Source organism: Carettochelys insculpta, chromosome 2 (genome assembly GCF_033958435.1).
Source record: "Carettochelys insculpta isolate YL-2023 chromosome 2, ASM3395843v1, whole genome shotgun sequence".
Classification (NCBI taxonomy): Eukaryota; Metazoa; Chordata; order Testudines; family Carettochelyidae; genus Carettochelys; species Carettochelys insculpta.
This window is the reverse complement of record NC_134138.1, coordinates 47,579,227-47,595,117: the sequence shown is the minus strand read 5'-3', so window position 1 is coordinate 47,595,117 and position 15,891 is coordinate 47,579,227. Positions and strand designations below refer to the sequence as shown.

General features: G+C 47.3%; 1 protein-coding gene across 2 annotated transcripts in view; it reads left to right on the top strand.

The window, feature by feature from the left end:
* INTS8 (integrator complex subunit 8) overlaps positions 1–15,891 on the top strand; it is a 73,531-nt gene that overhangs the window by 53,551 nt on the left and 4,089 nt on the right. Inside the window, exon 22 of one of the 2 annotated variants that reach the window (XM_074986922.1) lies at positions 10,924–11,027. In XM_074986922.1, coding sequence (XP_074843023.1) covers positions 10,924–11,027 — 104 coding nt within the window. Of the gene's footprint in view, positions 1–10,310; positions 10,422–10,923; positions 11,028–15,891 lie in introns of those variants that run through there. The other variant, XM_074986923.1, reaches the window with a different exon arrangement.

Sequence of the window (15,891 nt, the reverse complement as noted above, 5' to 3'; positions counted from 1 at the left end):
TGTCAGCCTACCTGCACAGACAGGGGGTATTTATATTCCCGTATCTAGACGACTGCCTGCTCAAAGGGGCCTCGAAGGAGGAGGTACTACGCATGATACGCGTCACAGCAGGCACGTTCTCTTCGCTCGGCCTGGTTATCAATCTGGCAGAATCAAAGATAGACCCCACACAGGACATGGAGTTCATAGGGGCACGCATAAATTCTATTACAGCGAGAGTGTATCTACCAGAGACTCGCTTTCGGGCGATCGGCTCCCTCATGCAGGTCATCACCTTCAGCCCTACGGTGCCGGTCCTGACGTGCTTACAGCTGCTGGGCCACATGGCAGCGGTGACGTTCATAGTACAGAACGCCAGGTTACACATGCGCAGCATGCAGCACTGGCTGGCGAGCGTATACAAACCGGCAGCACACACCGTTCACAGGGTGGTGTCGCCCACAGCAGAGGTGCGCAAATCCCTGCAATGGTGGGTAAACCCCAAGAACTTGGTAGCAGGGGTACCCTTCCACCAACCACAAATATCGGTTTTCCTTACTACAGATGCCTCCCTCATAGGGTGGGGAGCACACATGGACGAAGAGGTGACTCAAGGGCTGTGGTCCTCCACGGAGCAGTCACTGCGCATAAATATACTGGAGCTCAGAGCAGTGTTCAACGCCTGCAGACACTTTCGAGACCATATACAAGGCAAAGTCGTCGGGATCAGTACAGACAATACTTCCACCATGCTTTATATAAATCGGCAAGGAGGAGCTCGGTCCCGTTCCTTATGTGCGGAAGCAGTCCGGTTATGGAACTGGTGCATCGCCAACAATATAATCTTGAAAGCCTCGTACTTACCAGGCGCTCACAATGTGAAGGCAGACCAGCTGAGCAGGCGTTTTGCACTCACGCACGAGTGGCAGATCCGTCCCGATCTGCTAAGACCGATTTTTCACGCATGGGGTTTTCCCCAGATAGACCTGTTTGCCACTCAACACAACAAGAAGTGCCCATGATTCTGCTCCAGGGCAGGACTGGGACGGGGGTCCCTGGGGGACGCATTCGCGATCTCGTGGAGGGGCCCCATGCTTTACGCTTTTCCTCCCACAGTGCTGATCCACAAAGTCTTGCAGAAAGCCAGGAGGGAAGGAGCCCGAATGATCCTGATAGTCCGAACGTGGGATCGACAGCAATGGTTCCCCCTACTCCTGCGCATGTCAGACAGTCCACCGATGCCCCTTCCGGTGGCGCCGGATCTGCTTACGCAAGCCCAGGGGTCCATAGTGCATCCGCACCCCCAAGGCCTGCGACTACAAGCGTGGTTAATCCATGGCTCAGCTCCCTAGAGAGCACATGTACGGAGGAAGTGCTGCAAGTCCTAGAAAGTAGCAGGAGGACTTCCACCAGGAAGACCTACAAGCAGAAATGGACTCGCTTCACGGCATGGTGTTCTACCAAACAGCTAGCCCCCCTTTCGGTGCCTATACCTGTGATATTAGAGTATTTACTGGATCTCAAGAGAGAAGGACTCTCGCTATCCTCGTTAAAGGTCCACCTTGCCGCCATTTCGGTGTTCAGACACGAAGAGGAAGGGCACACGGTGTTCACCCATCCCATGGTTACCAGGTTCCTCAAAGGGTTGGTAAACCTATACCCCCCTCGGAAACCGCTTCCACCTTCGTGGAACTTGGACCTGGTGCTTAATGTGCTAACGGGACCACTGTTCGAGCCCTTGGCCACGGTTTCCCTCAGCCTCCTTACGATAAAGACGACCTTTCTTCTTGCAATCACGTCAGCTCGCAGGGTGAGCGAACTTGCAGCAGTTATGGCAACGCCACCCTGCACTGTTTTTTCCAAGGAGGCGGTAACCATACAGCTGCATCCAGCCTTTGTTCCCAAAGTTTCTTCCGAGTTTCACATTAACGAACCTCTTGTTTTACCCTCGTTTTATCCAAAGCCTCATAACTCTAACAAAGAGGCGCGCCTACACCTCCTTGATGTGAGGAGGGCGCTAGCCTTGTATATAGACAGAACCAAGTCCTTCCAGAAAACGGATAGACTCCTAGTCTCTCTCGCTCCCAAATCGAAAGAAGAAGGTCTCTCTTCGCGGAGAATCTCGAAGCACATCGTATCCTGCATAAAAATGTGCTACGAACTCAAAAAGACTCCTTTACTGGCCACTCCCAGGGCTCAATCCACTAGGGCGGTGGCAGCATCAACAGCCTTTTTCAAGGGCGTTGCACTAAAAGACATTTGCAGAGCGGCGACGTGGTCATCCTATGATACCTTCACCAAACATTACGCCCTTCACAGGGTATTCCAAGAGGATACCCGTCTCTCGACAGCAGTCCTCTCGGGGACAAGCTGCACATAATCCGATTACCCACCTCCTATCTTGGGTTACTGCTGGGTAGTCACCTAATGTGGAGCACCCACGGGGACACTCGAAGAAGAAAGAAAGGTTACTCACTGTAGTAATGGTGGTTCTTCGAGATGTGTCCCCATGGGTGCTCCACTACCCGCCCATCCTCCCCATTTCGGATCTCTGTTTAGTGTTTTGCAGGAGCATCCGAGGCGGTTGGTCAAGGAACTGGCGGGGACTGGATCGCGCACGTGGCCGGGAGCGCGCAAGGGAGCGGTGCGCACCGGCGCATGCGCGGTCCGGCAGAAACTGCTTGGAAGATCCGATCTGCGGTGCTGGGCGAGCCCGACACCTAATGTGGAGCACCCACGGGGACACATCTTGAAGAACCACTGTTACTACGGTGAGTAACCTTTCTTTTATCAGATGACGCATCAGCAGCAGAGTTTTAAAAAATGACTGCCTTTGGACTCAAAATAAGTAAATGGATTGGCAAAGGCAGATCTTGAAGAGCATGCAGTATTATCATGCAGTGAGATTATGTATAGTCATTTGCATCACCTTACAGAATTGGGGCTTTTAGGATTTTTTTCCCTTTTTTTAAAAACTGAGCTAAGTAGTTGTGACTTCTAATCTTCAATGATATTGTAAAAATTTTAATAAGCTAATATTCTAATCTATGTATCCATCTTTAGAATCATGTGAATATTTGTATTCAATGACCCCCAAAAGTGAAATGTTATTCTGAAGCCCTTGCTGCAGTAGAGCTCAGAATTGGTAATTCTTTAAGTGGTCCCCATGGGTTATCTATATCAGGTGATGGGCGAGACCCGGCGCCACAGATCGGAGATTTGCAAAGCAGTCGCCTTTCGGATCGTGCATACACAGAAGCACTCAGGGCCCTTCTCACAGTTCTAGTCACATATGCAATACAGTCTGAGCCAGTTCCTCTCAACCGCTCTCGGCTGCAGATGGACTTCTCCTCAGCAGCACGTCTGAAAAACAACTTTTGATCTTTGTTATTTATTGTTCATAGTGTTTAATGACTTTATAATAATAGTTTTATATTTATAGTTATAGCCTTTTTTGAAAAAAAAAAAAAAAAAAAAAAAAAAAAGTTGTATAACAAGTGCTTTAATAGTTAGTGCATTTAATAGTTGTGTTACCACCTGGTTTGCAGTTCCAAGAGCTAAGCTATTAACAGCCCTATTATTCTGCTAAAATGTCAGCACCAGGTTTTAAAAAGTGTGACTTGCCAGGAGGCAATGCCAGCCTCAGATGGCCATTCTCAATGTATACACTGTTTAGGAGAGTCCCTTGTGCCTCACAAGTGCCCATATTGCTCTAATCTTACAGCGAGATCTAGAAAGGACAGAGAAATGAGACTGAGAGTGATTCTCTTTGAAAAAGCTCTCCAGCCTGATACCAGTGACCACCCAACATCTGAAGGCATGAAAGCAGGTCGAAAACACTAAGCGGCCTTACTGATTTCCCTGAAAGGTCATAAGACAAAGAAATTATGTCTGACTAGATCTTTGCCCGTTTTATCTGGTGACAAGACGAGTTGTACTGAGAGCTGAGCTTCCTCACTAACTTAGGAGACAAGCGACCCAAGTCTAAGAAACCAACTGTGCTGGTGCAAGAATCCCGCCTGGAAATGATGGGTTCTTGGAGCTCATTGGTGCCAACACACAAAGATCAATCGACACCAGAACTAGCACTGGGCCTGCACACTGGGCCCCCGGTGCCAGGGGCACCGACAGCCTCGGCATCAATTACGGCACCAGGGTTACCCGCACCAATTTATCCAGCACCGACTCCTGGAGGGAACTGAAGAAGGTGCAGGCCAAGACTCGGCACCATAGCCCATCAACTCATTCACAAGTTCTGACAGTCTCTTCTCAGCCCATGTCTCCCTGCTCTCCCTTGGTACCATCATCGTTTCAATGTCCAACGTCTTCTCTGTCACCATTCCTAAGACCACCACCACCACCTTTCTTAGAACAACCACCACACCTACAGACACAGTTACTGCAGGTCCCCTTCACTTCGACAGGCTTCAAGGTTGTCATACCTGCCTTACTGTTATCATCGTCATGAATATAGGAGACACTCATCTCTTGCTCCTTATCCCAGGATACTCGCTTACGCTACTACCCTCACACCCACAGAGATCACCAGCAGCAATACCACTATCACAACAGATCTAGAAATATTTCTCCTGAATCTAGACAGAGGTACAGACATTCATCTACCCCTCCACCTCCATCATCCCTTCCTTCTCCACAGGCCCAAACCGTAATTCCCACCCTATCAGAACCAGTGGAGGACCAAGAAGGGGTCTTAGAGGAACACATGGAAACTTACCAGACAGACACATCCTCCTTGTCCCTGGATGAAGCAGTTATCCTGGGTGACTCTTCCCCTCCTGACAATTTGAGACAAGTTCAAGGGCTGTTTAAAAGAATGGCTCAGAGTCAAGACGTTCAAATAGCTGTAGTTCCAGAAAAACAACGTAAGCTTTTGAGGAACTTGAGACCTCCAGCACCATCAAAGAATCGCCATTAGATTATGCCAGAACGGAGGCAGTGAATAACATCTGGCAAACCCCTGCCTCCATTCCAGCCACTAACGAGAAGTCAGGTAAAAAGTATTTTGTACCATCCAAGGGGATGGAATTTTTATTCAAGCATCCTCAGCCTAACTCTCTGGTGATCAGTTCATCACAGCACAGGTCTAAGGAACCCCAATGTAAATCCAGTCTCTGAAAAGGATACCAAAAGGCTGGATCTGTTTCAGAGAAAAGTCTATGCTGAATCTACCCTCCTTATTGAGCATGGCTAACTATGCTACATGTTAGTCTGATCATAACTTTGATATAATTATGAAATTAACAACTCTCGTGGATCACTTACCAAATTCCAAGAAACGTATTCTTAAGGCAGTTGTTCAAGAAGGTTATGCAGCATCTCGTACAGATAACCTTGGATGTTGCTGACACTGCTGCATGTTGCACGGTGACAGCTGTGGTTATGAGATGAATATCCTAGCTCCAGACCTGTGGAAGACCTGCCTTTTGACAAAAGCAAATTATCTGCTGAAGCCACAGATACCGTATTACATTCAGCAAAGATTCTTGAACAGCACTTAGAACCTTAGGGACGTATACTTATCCCTACAAAAGAAAGAGATTATCCATATCAGAGGCAATATGGTTACCCGTGCCAATGGCAGTCCTATCAGCAGAGGGGCTACGATCAATCCAGGCAACCCCATAAACCATCTAGAAGGTGTAATCAACAACGCAATCCACCTCCACAAAACACAAGGCAGCAACTTCGACTCCTCCGTCGAGGTCAGTGCTATTGTCTTCATGGTCTGATGCAAACCGCCAGCTCAACATCTTTCATTTATTGGCTACGCCCCTTTTACCATCAGTGGTCCAAGATCACTACAGATAAGTGTGTGCTGGAAGTAGTTTCAGCAGGCTATGTCATTCCATTCTGTGCAGTACCACCCACTACACCCACCCTGTCCCTCTTCAGGGTCCCTGTCACAAGACCCTGTTAAAACAGGAGATCGACCACCTCCTTGCGATAGGAGTGGTGGAGTGAGTACCTCATGAATTTAGAGGGAAAGGCTTCTGCTCCCATTATTTCCTTTCAGAAAAAAAAGAAGGGGAAGGAGACCCATCTTGAACCTCAGTGCATTAAACTGCTATCTACAGAAACAATGCTTCAAGACGATTACTATGCCTTCCATAAGTGCTGTGCTGGATGACGGAGATCAGTTCGCAGCCCTTGACCTGCAGAATGCATACTTTCATATAATGATTCACCCACCTCACAGACACGTCCTCCAGTTTATGGTGGGAACAGAACACTTTCAATACAGGGTACTGCCCTTTGGCCTCTCCACAGCACCCGGAGTTTTCTCAAAGACCCTTGAGGTGGTGTCAGCATACTTGTGTCATCTAGACGTTCTTATATTCCTGTGCCTAGGCGATTGTCTTCTCAAAGGGTGCTCCCTCTTGGATGTCCTCCAGGTGATATCCATCACCATGGAGATGTTCCAATCTCTGGCCTCATTGTTGATTTACAGAAATCAACAACCATGTCCACACAGAACATAGAGTTCATAGGTGCTCGTTTCAACTTGATATCAGCAAGAGTATATTTACCAGCCCAGTGCTTCTAACCCATCCAGTCCTTAATCGAGGTACTCATTCACAGCCCTGCAGTGCAGGTAATGACCTGTTTACAGTTGACGGTTCACATGGCTGCTACTAAATATGTAGTACAGAATGCCAGGCTGCATTTCCAGTACCTACAGCCTTGGCTAGCAACTGTCTATGTGCCCGTGAGGTGCACAGTTCACAAATGAGTATCCCCAACTGCACAGGTACTGCAATTCCTGCAGTGGTGGACGAGACCCAGCAACCTGTTATCTGGAGTCCCGTTTCACCAACCCCAACCTGCTGTTTCCATAACCAGTGATGCATCCAGCATGGGTTGGGGTGCACACATGGGCACCATGTCAGTCTAGGGCTGGTGGTCTCAACCGGAACTGGCCTTTCATATAAACCTTCTGGAGCTAAAAGCGGTGTTCAGTGGTGCCTAAGTGAGAATATTCACCGACAGTGTTACTACAGTGTACTATATAAATCAGCAAGGGGGAGTGAGATCCCACTCTTTTTGTGCAGAGGCCCTCCGATTATGGAACTTGTGCATACACAAGGGCATAACACTGGTGGCCTTATACCTACCTGGGGTAAACAATGTCACGGCTGATATCCTGAGCAGACAGTTTGCACCAGACCATCCTATTTTTTGGTCTTAGAGCACTCTGTCCATAGGCTTGTTTGCAACCTAGAGCAACAAGAAATGGCACCTTTTATTGTACCAAAGCAGGTATAGGGCAGGGGTGTCCCGGCGACACATTTCTGATCCCTTGGAAAGGTCCTCTTTTATACACCTTTCACCCAATGGTCCTCATCCACAAAGTATTGGAGGGAGCCGATCTGATCCTCGTATTTCCAGCATAGACTTGACAACGCTGATTCCAATCCCACAACACGTCAGCACGCCCTCCACAGTCAATCCCTATCATTTCCAGACCTGCTAACTCAGAACCACAGGTTATTGACACACCCACAGCTGCACACACTTTGCTTCATGGCTTGGCTGATAATTGGTTCGATCCCTCTGAGGCCTTGTGCTCTGAACAGGTCAGACACATTTTGATGCACAGTCAGCACACTTCCATGCAGAAGATTTATATGTACAAGTGGAAACGATTTGTGGCATGGTGCTCCACACATGGCATACGTCCAGAAGAAGCCGCTATGCAGTCCATTCTGGACTACTTACTTTATCTTAAACAAGAGGGACTTGCTCTGCCATCTTTAAAGGTGCATTTAGGGGCCATCTCCGCTTTTTAGACACACGGTGGATGGGATGTTTGTATTTGTGCACCTGATCATGGTGCATTTCTCAAAGTTCTCGCCAGCTTGTACCCTCCTCGTAAACCTGTATCACCACCTTGGAGTCTAGGTCTAGTTCTGGATACAATATCCAGACCTCCATTTGAACCATTAGTGACTGTTTGATTACATCTCCTTACCTTAAAAACAGCGTTCCTTCTGGCTATCACATCTGCTCATCAAGTTAATGAGCTGACTGCCCTCATGGCCTCTCCACTACATACGATGTTTACCTAGGAGGCAGTGACGCTTGAATTACACCCTGCCTTCGTTCTAAAGATTACATCTGAGTTCCACTTGAATGAATCAATCCTACTTCCATCTTTCTACCTGTGACTGCGTTCTTTGGATGTGAGAAGAGCTTTAGCATTCCACCTAGAAAGAACAAAGCCCTTCCAAAAAGCTGACAGGCTGTTCTGTCCCTTGCACAGAGATCTATGGGCGAGGTGCTTTTGTCACAGAGAATCTCAAACGTTATTACGTAGTGCATAACTGCGTGTTAGTCTTTGTGGAAGACAGCATTATCTGTCCCTCCTAACGCTCACTCCACTAGGGCAATGGCAGCATCCACGGCCTTCTTCAAAGACATCCCTTTGAAGGACATTTGCCGAGCTGCGACGTGGTTGTCTTATGACACATTCGCCAAGCATTATGCCATACATAGCCAGATGGCTGAAGACATGTGTTTCTCAGCAGCCATGCTTTTAGTGGCTCCTGACATCTAACTCCGGTACCTGCCTCTGTATTTTTGGCTGAGGGGGGCCACTGCTGTGTAGTCACCTGATATGGAGCACACATGGGGATCACTTTAAAGAAGAATGACAAGTTACCCATGAGGGTGGTAATGACGTTTCTTCGAGATGTGTCCCCGTGGGTGCTCCACTACCCACCCGTCCTCCCCACTTCGGAGTTTGTCTTGTCTTTCAGATGTGTACTTCCAAGGTGGCTTTGAGGAACTGGCTCAGATGAGATTGCATACGTGACTAGCAGCATGCGAAGGCCCCGACACACTTCTGTGCGTGCGTGATCTGAATGACAGCTCCTTTGGAAATCTCTGATCTGTGGTGTCAGGGCTGGCCCAACACCTGATATGGAGCACCCACAGGGGGACATCTCGAAGAACCACCATTACCACCCAGGTGGGTAACGTCTCTTTCCGTATCTAAATGGGACTGTTACTTAAAAATGTGGTTCTAATAACCCAGCTCGGCCCTTTCCATCTTGGCAAATCAAACAGTGAGGTAAAACCAGTTGAGCAGCTTAAACGTTGTTCCCCAAATTTGTTGTAAGGATCATGATAGGCAACGTGATAAATCCTGCTCTCTCCACAATCTCTTCGGGGTAGAGGGGTTCCCCAGATAGGGTAATTGTACCATTCCACTGCAACTGAGAGCAGGAATTTGGGGGGAGGATGGGGCTGTGCGGTTAGTGCCTATGGCTAGGCAGTGTGGTGGTCCTCTTCATAGGGTCTTACTGGAATTGGGTAGGCCAAAGTATGGGAGGATCTGCTGATCTACAGATCTTGGATGTTACTGTACTGTAAGAGGAGCTCATGCCTCTAAAGCAGTCTCGTCCCAGCTCCTCACTGGCCAAAAAATTGGGCTATGAAACTGTTCATATTTTCTGTGTTGGTAGCTAAGGGGGAAGGAATATATTTCCTGTTTAATTAATTTGGTGGCAAGTCTTTCCTCCCCAGGCTATTGGGTTGTTGCATATTGAAGGTGAATGAAATAGTCCCTCTAGTTTTGGGATCAGATACCATCCTGGGTGGGGGTGGGGGGAGACCACAGGGATCCTAGAAAATGAGTTTCCGTGTACAATGCTTCATTCAACTTGTTTTGAGAGAAGAACATTCTTGCACGGAACTGATAGGTGCCTTGTCATTCTGAATCTCCGGATGTTGAGATTGAAGCAAATTGGAGTGTACTGGGAGGGCCCTCTGTACATGGCTTCCTTGACTCCCCTCTTCAGAATAATAGTGTGATCTTTATTCTTCCTCAAAAGGAAGGGAAGTTGTTCTTGTGTCTACTAAGAACAAGGGGTGGTACTGATACTAATAGTACCAGACAGAGCCATAAAATAGTTGAGTGCTAGTAAAGATCTATCCAAGTAAGAGTTGAGTGGTGTTGGATCCAGTGCTCTAAGTTGTGAGGGCAGTGAATTCAAGCACTGAGGAACTGTGGGAACTAATGTATTAGTTTGGTGACAATATTTGCTGTTTCTCTCTGCATCTGTCCAATAGTTTGAACTGAATTAGTGCAGGGAGACTGTTAAAATATTTTTTTTATCTAGTGTACTAGGAGCATCTGCACAATATTAGAAGCACAACAGTGTGCTAACAAGCATTTCAGGTTATTAGGAGCATCAACATTCCTTAATATGGGTGTGATAATACCAGAGTTCAAAATCTACAATCTGATTTGTAGCCTTGTTTGCTTGGTCCTGTTACCCCATGGTACTGTTTGACTCTGTTATTTCCAGCCTGGAACCTGTAAATTTACTCTGAGACTGCTATACTGTGAAGCCTTGACTGTGGCCTTTGGATTAAAAATCTATAGCAGCACTGGCTGGCTGGCCGTCTTCAGTACGGCTGTGGGAGTGTGCTCGTTCTGATATCATAAAAGGTGCTTATTGAAAGCCTGGCATGTTGCAGAGAATGAATTCGGAGTGAGTTAGCAATGCAGCACGTACATTAACCCCACAGGCCAACAGAGTGGTAGATATTAAACTATCAAAAGTCTCCTTCCTCTCACCATCTCAGAGTGAAAACTTTTTAAAATACAGAAGAAAATTAAGAGAAACTTGCTTGGAACACTTGGCTTCACAGTTGCTAATAAGCTTCACTGATTAATCTGAGTTTCAAATCCTTGTAACAGATTCATATGACATACTGGTTAGTTACCATCATTGTGTACATATATGCATTTGTGCTTGAGTGATGTTTAATTCTACTTGAAGAATTACACTCTCATGAACTTCAAGTTTTGCCACCATTTTGTGTGTGTGTATTAAGTATTAGTATGAATAATTCTGTACACTTACAAATGTTTATATTTTGATTTCTGAGTTTATTTTAACTTTCTTCCCACTGTAGCAACAAATCAATATTCAGCAGCCCTTCATTATTACCTTCAAGCAGGAGCAGTATGCTCTGATTTCTTTAATAAGATGGTGCCGCCTGATGTGTACACAGACCAGGTGAGTTATGTTAAAATATGTGACACTATGAAAATAGTCTTCCGGCTTTGTAGACATGAAACAACTATGTGCTAATCAAGATGGATCTTGTTTGCCAATGTAAATTAATATAGAGTGTGAACGTATGAATATTTTAGCTATTTTAAATGGCATGACTGTAAATACATTCTTTATTGCTTGAACCTCAGTTTGCAGGTTTCTGCTGTGCTGAAGCACATGTGCCTGGGGTCTTTTTACCCACATTTTAAGTGATTTGTAGAGATTATATGCTCAGACTTCTAATGGAAAGCACATTAACTGATGATGGACTTGCACATACCTGAGTGAAATCATCAGATAATTTGTGCACTCGTACATCAGCAAACTAATCAACCGTTTACAGAATTTGTAATTCTCTAGATAAGAAATGAACAGATCAGACTTTTAAATTAACTACCCCCTTACTGTTGAACATGAGCACTGGAAATGGATTATATAAATAGTAAGAGCAGTTCCTTTATCTACTCTAAGTATAACCGTGGGCTTCTGCTTCTGAGCACAAAGTCACACTTTCTTTGGGGAGTGCCAGAGTGAACAAGGGCACCTTATAACGTGGCTTCGTTGTGGAGAATGCTGGCCTATAACTTGGCATTCTTCTTCAAGGGTGCCTGTGGGTGCTCCACCAGTGTCACTGCACCCACTGGCCGAAGATTTGTGTGTAGCAGTCTCTCTCCCCTGCTGCCCCCTCAGCTGTTCTCACACACAGGGCGCAGGTGTGAGATGCCTGTAGCACTTACTGCGCATGCTTGGGCAGCCAGCTCTTCAGTTCTTCACCAGTCACCACCGTCTTCCCTCCTTCAGTCACCTGAGGGGGAAGAAAATCAGTACTTATCTTTAAATAACAACTAAAAATGACAAGACAAGAAGACAGTGAGGGAAAGCTGCTGACCTGGCGCTTTTCAGCAGCTCCACTTCACAGCACAGCCAGTCTTGTCAGTTTCACTGATGCCCAGCTGGCTGGGTTTTGGAGTGCTCCGCTTGTGGCCTGTCCATTTGTTTCTGACAGCTGCTCTGCATACAGTGTCTGGGTCAGCACCACAGCACAGAAGTCTGCTCACGCTGTAAGAAATTGACAAAACAGTCCAGGAGAGCCAGGCAACAGCAGCTCCATATCTGGCAGATGGAGCAGGCTCTCACACCAGCGGACCGCAGCGACTCCCCCCTCAGGCATAGCCCACAGGGTGTGGAGACTACTGACAAGTCTTTGACTGTGACACGCCCTAGAGACAAGGGGAAATCCTGTGGAGCTGAGGTCTCACTTCCTCAGGGTCTGTCTCCCTGACAGTGAAATTGGTGAGCTCTAAGTACTGTGCTGCTGCTGTCCCTCCTGTTAATGGGGCATCCTCGAGTTCTTCACTGAAAAGATGACAAAAGGAGAGGGTTCCCCACTCCTCAAACAAGACAGTGCAGCTCTTTGATACATCCACATCCTGGCACCACAGAACAAGCTGGCAAAGAAAGCAAAAGCCGGCTTCCACAAACAGTACACCGGTGCTGGTAGCTGCTAACATTGGACAAGCTGGCACCAGCAAAGTGTGTGAGAATGCTTAGCAAAACTACAGCTGCTTCTGTCCTCTTGGTACCGGCAGCACAGAGGCCCCCATTACCGATGGGCCCCCCCTTCCATTTATGCTGCAATACATCACCGCAGGAGAGCTCTGTCACCTTGGTACCAGGCACCCCCTGCTTAGCTCACTCTGGCTTCTGATTCAGCAAGATCCTCTGACTCAGATGATGACGTTCCTCTCCAGAGAACAGTGGAGAAATAATCATCCACAGCAGTACATTTACAACAGTGGCAACAGCCACCCGGCTGTCCTTACTGGGCTCTGTGGACGGCTTTACAACACCAGCCCGTTCCCCAGCCATTACCTCAACCTCTACTGATGAACGGACCCCGACTCACTAGTATCCAGTCACCAGACAGGTTGTCAATTTTAGAGATCGAGGACTAAGGGAAACTATCTATCAAATTCTCCACTCCCATCACAGTTTTCTCCCTCATCGTCCTCCACAGCCTCAGTAATGCAACCATCCATCTCCCACTTGGGTGATACTCTAGGCCCTTTCAAGATCTCTTCAGGAGAGTCTCAGACAAGCTCAAGATATTTCTCTTGACCGCGAGAGGGAGAGACCACCAGCTGACAAATATCTTACACTTGTCCACCCAGAACAGAGTGGCAACACAAATTAACGAAGTCCTCCTTGATCCAGCCAGACTTCTCTAGAGCACTCCAACCTCCATTCCACCCAAATCCAAGAGGCTGAATTGAAAGTAGTATGTGGCCCCGAAGGATGCTGAATTGCTCTTCTCACCCACTCTCTAACATTGATATTAGAGGCTGTGAATGAGAGGGGTAGATGGCAGAATACCAGGTTCACCCCAGAAGACAGAGTGGAAAAGGCTTGATGTGATGGGGAAGAGGGTGTACTCATCGGCCAACCTACAGTTTTGTTTTTGCCAATTATGTGGCAGTACTTGGCAAAATGTACATACCGCCTCTTTGACCAACTTCACACCTTTATTGAAAAACAATTCAAGATAACAAGAGTCAATATGAAGCTCTTATGGGAGGGGGCTTGCTTGTTTAAATCAACTCTGGATGTAGCAGACACCGCCGCTAGGTCCCTAGCATCAACAGCAGTCAGGAGGAGAGTGAACTGGCTACAACTCTCCAGTTTTCCTACAGTTGTCCAAACCACCAAAGAGGATCTTCAATTCGAAATGTCTCAACTCCTTGCTGAAAACATGAGATGCTTCACCACCTCGAAGGTACATTGGTTACCTTACATGCTCTGAGCATCCAAATGGTCACTGCAAAATGTAAACAAAACAGGGTCGGTGCACCTCCTGTGGCAGAATTTCTCAAACTGAATGGATTCTAAACATGGATGTACATATGTGCCAGAGACAAAGTTTCATAGCTGTGGGTGTTGACGTGCACGCATTGCGTTACTTTGTGCTCCTGTCCAAGTTTATAATAGGCCATAAGAGTGGATTCCTTTCCAGTCTCCCTCTTACCACCAAATGGCCAGTCAGAATCCCTCGTTCCTTCACATTCTTAGTTTCGCTCTTGTTTTTTCTTTTGTTTTCCTGTGAGTGATGACCCCCTGATGGCCAAGTTGGGTTTCCAGTATGCCATAGATGCAGTTTTCACAGCTTCCTGCTCACTTGCTACTCCAGCAGTGTTGCAGTCCTGGGTTCAACCCTCTGAATTCCCCCAGATAGGTCCAGACCACTGACATGCCCCTTGATGTTTAAAAGCGATTCAGCAAAAAGACTCAAGTCCTTTTGCTCTCTCAAGGACTCTGCGCTGCAGTTTGGTCTCTGGGCCTTTACTCCCAGACAGCAGTGATTACCACAGTCCTCACATGTAGGCCTCTATCAACTGTATTTATCATGAGAAGCAGGAGGCATTTTGTCACCAATAACAGTCCCAGAAACCATGTTCTCAGCAGCCAGCTCAGTGCCCCATGTGGGCATCTTTGGGGGGGGGGGGGCTGTATTGTTCTCTTCTCCTGCAGTTGGAAGAAGATCCAGTTGGGCATTGGAGGCCATTCATAATGGATATTCCGTAAAACTCCTGCCTTTCTATGATTCCAGCCCTTACCCCAGATGTCCCCTGGAGACCCTTCTTATCAGAGCACCTTGCGGCAAGAAGCAAGCAGGTGTTCCCCTAAAAGCCAGCATGTAACTGATCACACTTCACTAAAGGAGACTAGGGTTCTACCTTTCCCACTTCCCCATCCCAAAGAAGGGCAGAGGGCATCACCCTGTTCCAGACATAGTAATGCTCAGTGCCTTATTTGGATGTCCAAATGCCATATGTCAGTTAATCCCATCCCTTCCTTGCAGTGCTTGGTTCATGTCTCTCAACATGAAAGATGTGTGTGTCTACATCAGTGGTCACTTGGCCTCCATCCATTCTGATCTCCTAATCTTTGACATAGTGATAGCGAAGACTTTGGTGAAGACTTGTGGAGCTATCATAGCTTCACACATGTGCCAGCTGGGCTACTCTGTCTTCCCTAGTATGGACAAATATTTCCTAATCCAGTGCTCTTGCCAAACCCTCCTCTCTGCCATCCACAGCCTCCAGGCTCTCTTCACCTCTCTAAGATTTATACTCGGTAGAAATGCTCACCTCATGCTTATCCAGATAATTGTCTTCATTGGAGCGGGGCTGGACTCTTGCTGCATGTGCCTTCTGACAAACTGCTTTGTGACTGTCAGCTTTAAGTACAGACCTGTGCTGAAAGCCCAAGGTCACTTGTCCACCATTCTCTCCCCTTCGCCACATGACAGCTTGTACCTCATTGACACTGCATACCATCTCCATATGCATTGCCTGCCCTCCAGCTCCTGTTCACTGGCCCAATGCAGACTGACTAAACAACAGTCTTGATACTATGGCAGGTGTCGGCATCCTTCACCAGTGGACTGACCTTGCCAGGGTCCTGATCGGTGTCTCTTTCACCTCTCCTGCACCAGGAGCCATGATCACACAGATGCCTCCTTCACAGGCTGGAGAATTCACGAGGATTGTGTCTTAGCACAATGCCTGTGGTTGCCCCAAGAGATCAGGATGCATGTCTGTCTTATGTGCAGGACACTTTCCCCTTATCCAAGCCAAGCACATCTGCTTACTGTTGGATAATATCTCAGCAATGGTTTATCCTCCCACTTCCCCCAATGTGGCACTTCAGGTTTCACACCCCCTACGCTGATCTGTTCCCTCGCCCACCCAGGGTAAAAATCCCACATTCTCACCACGTTCACCCTTCAAACTCATGGCAATATCCTTATTTTCCCATGTCTCCCTGA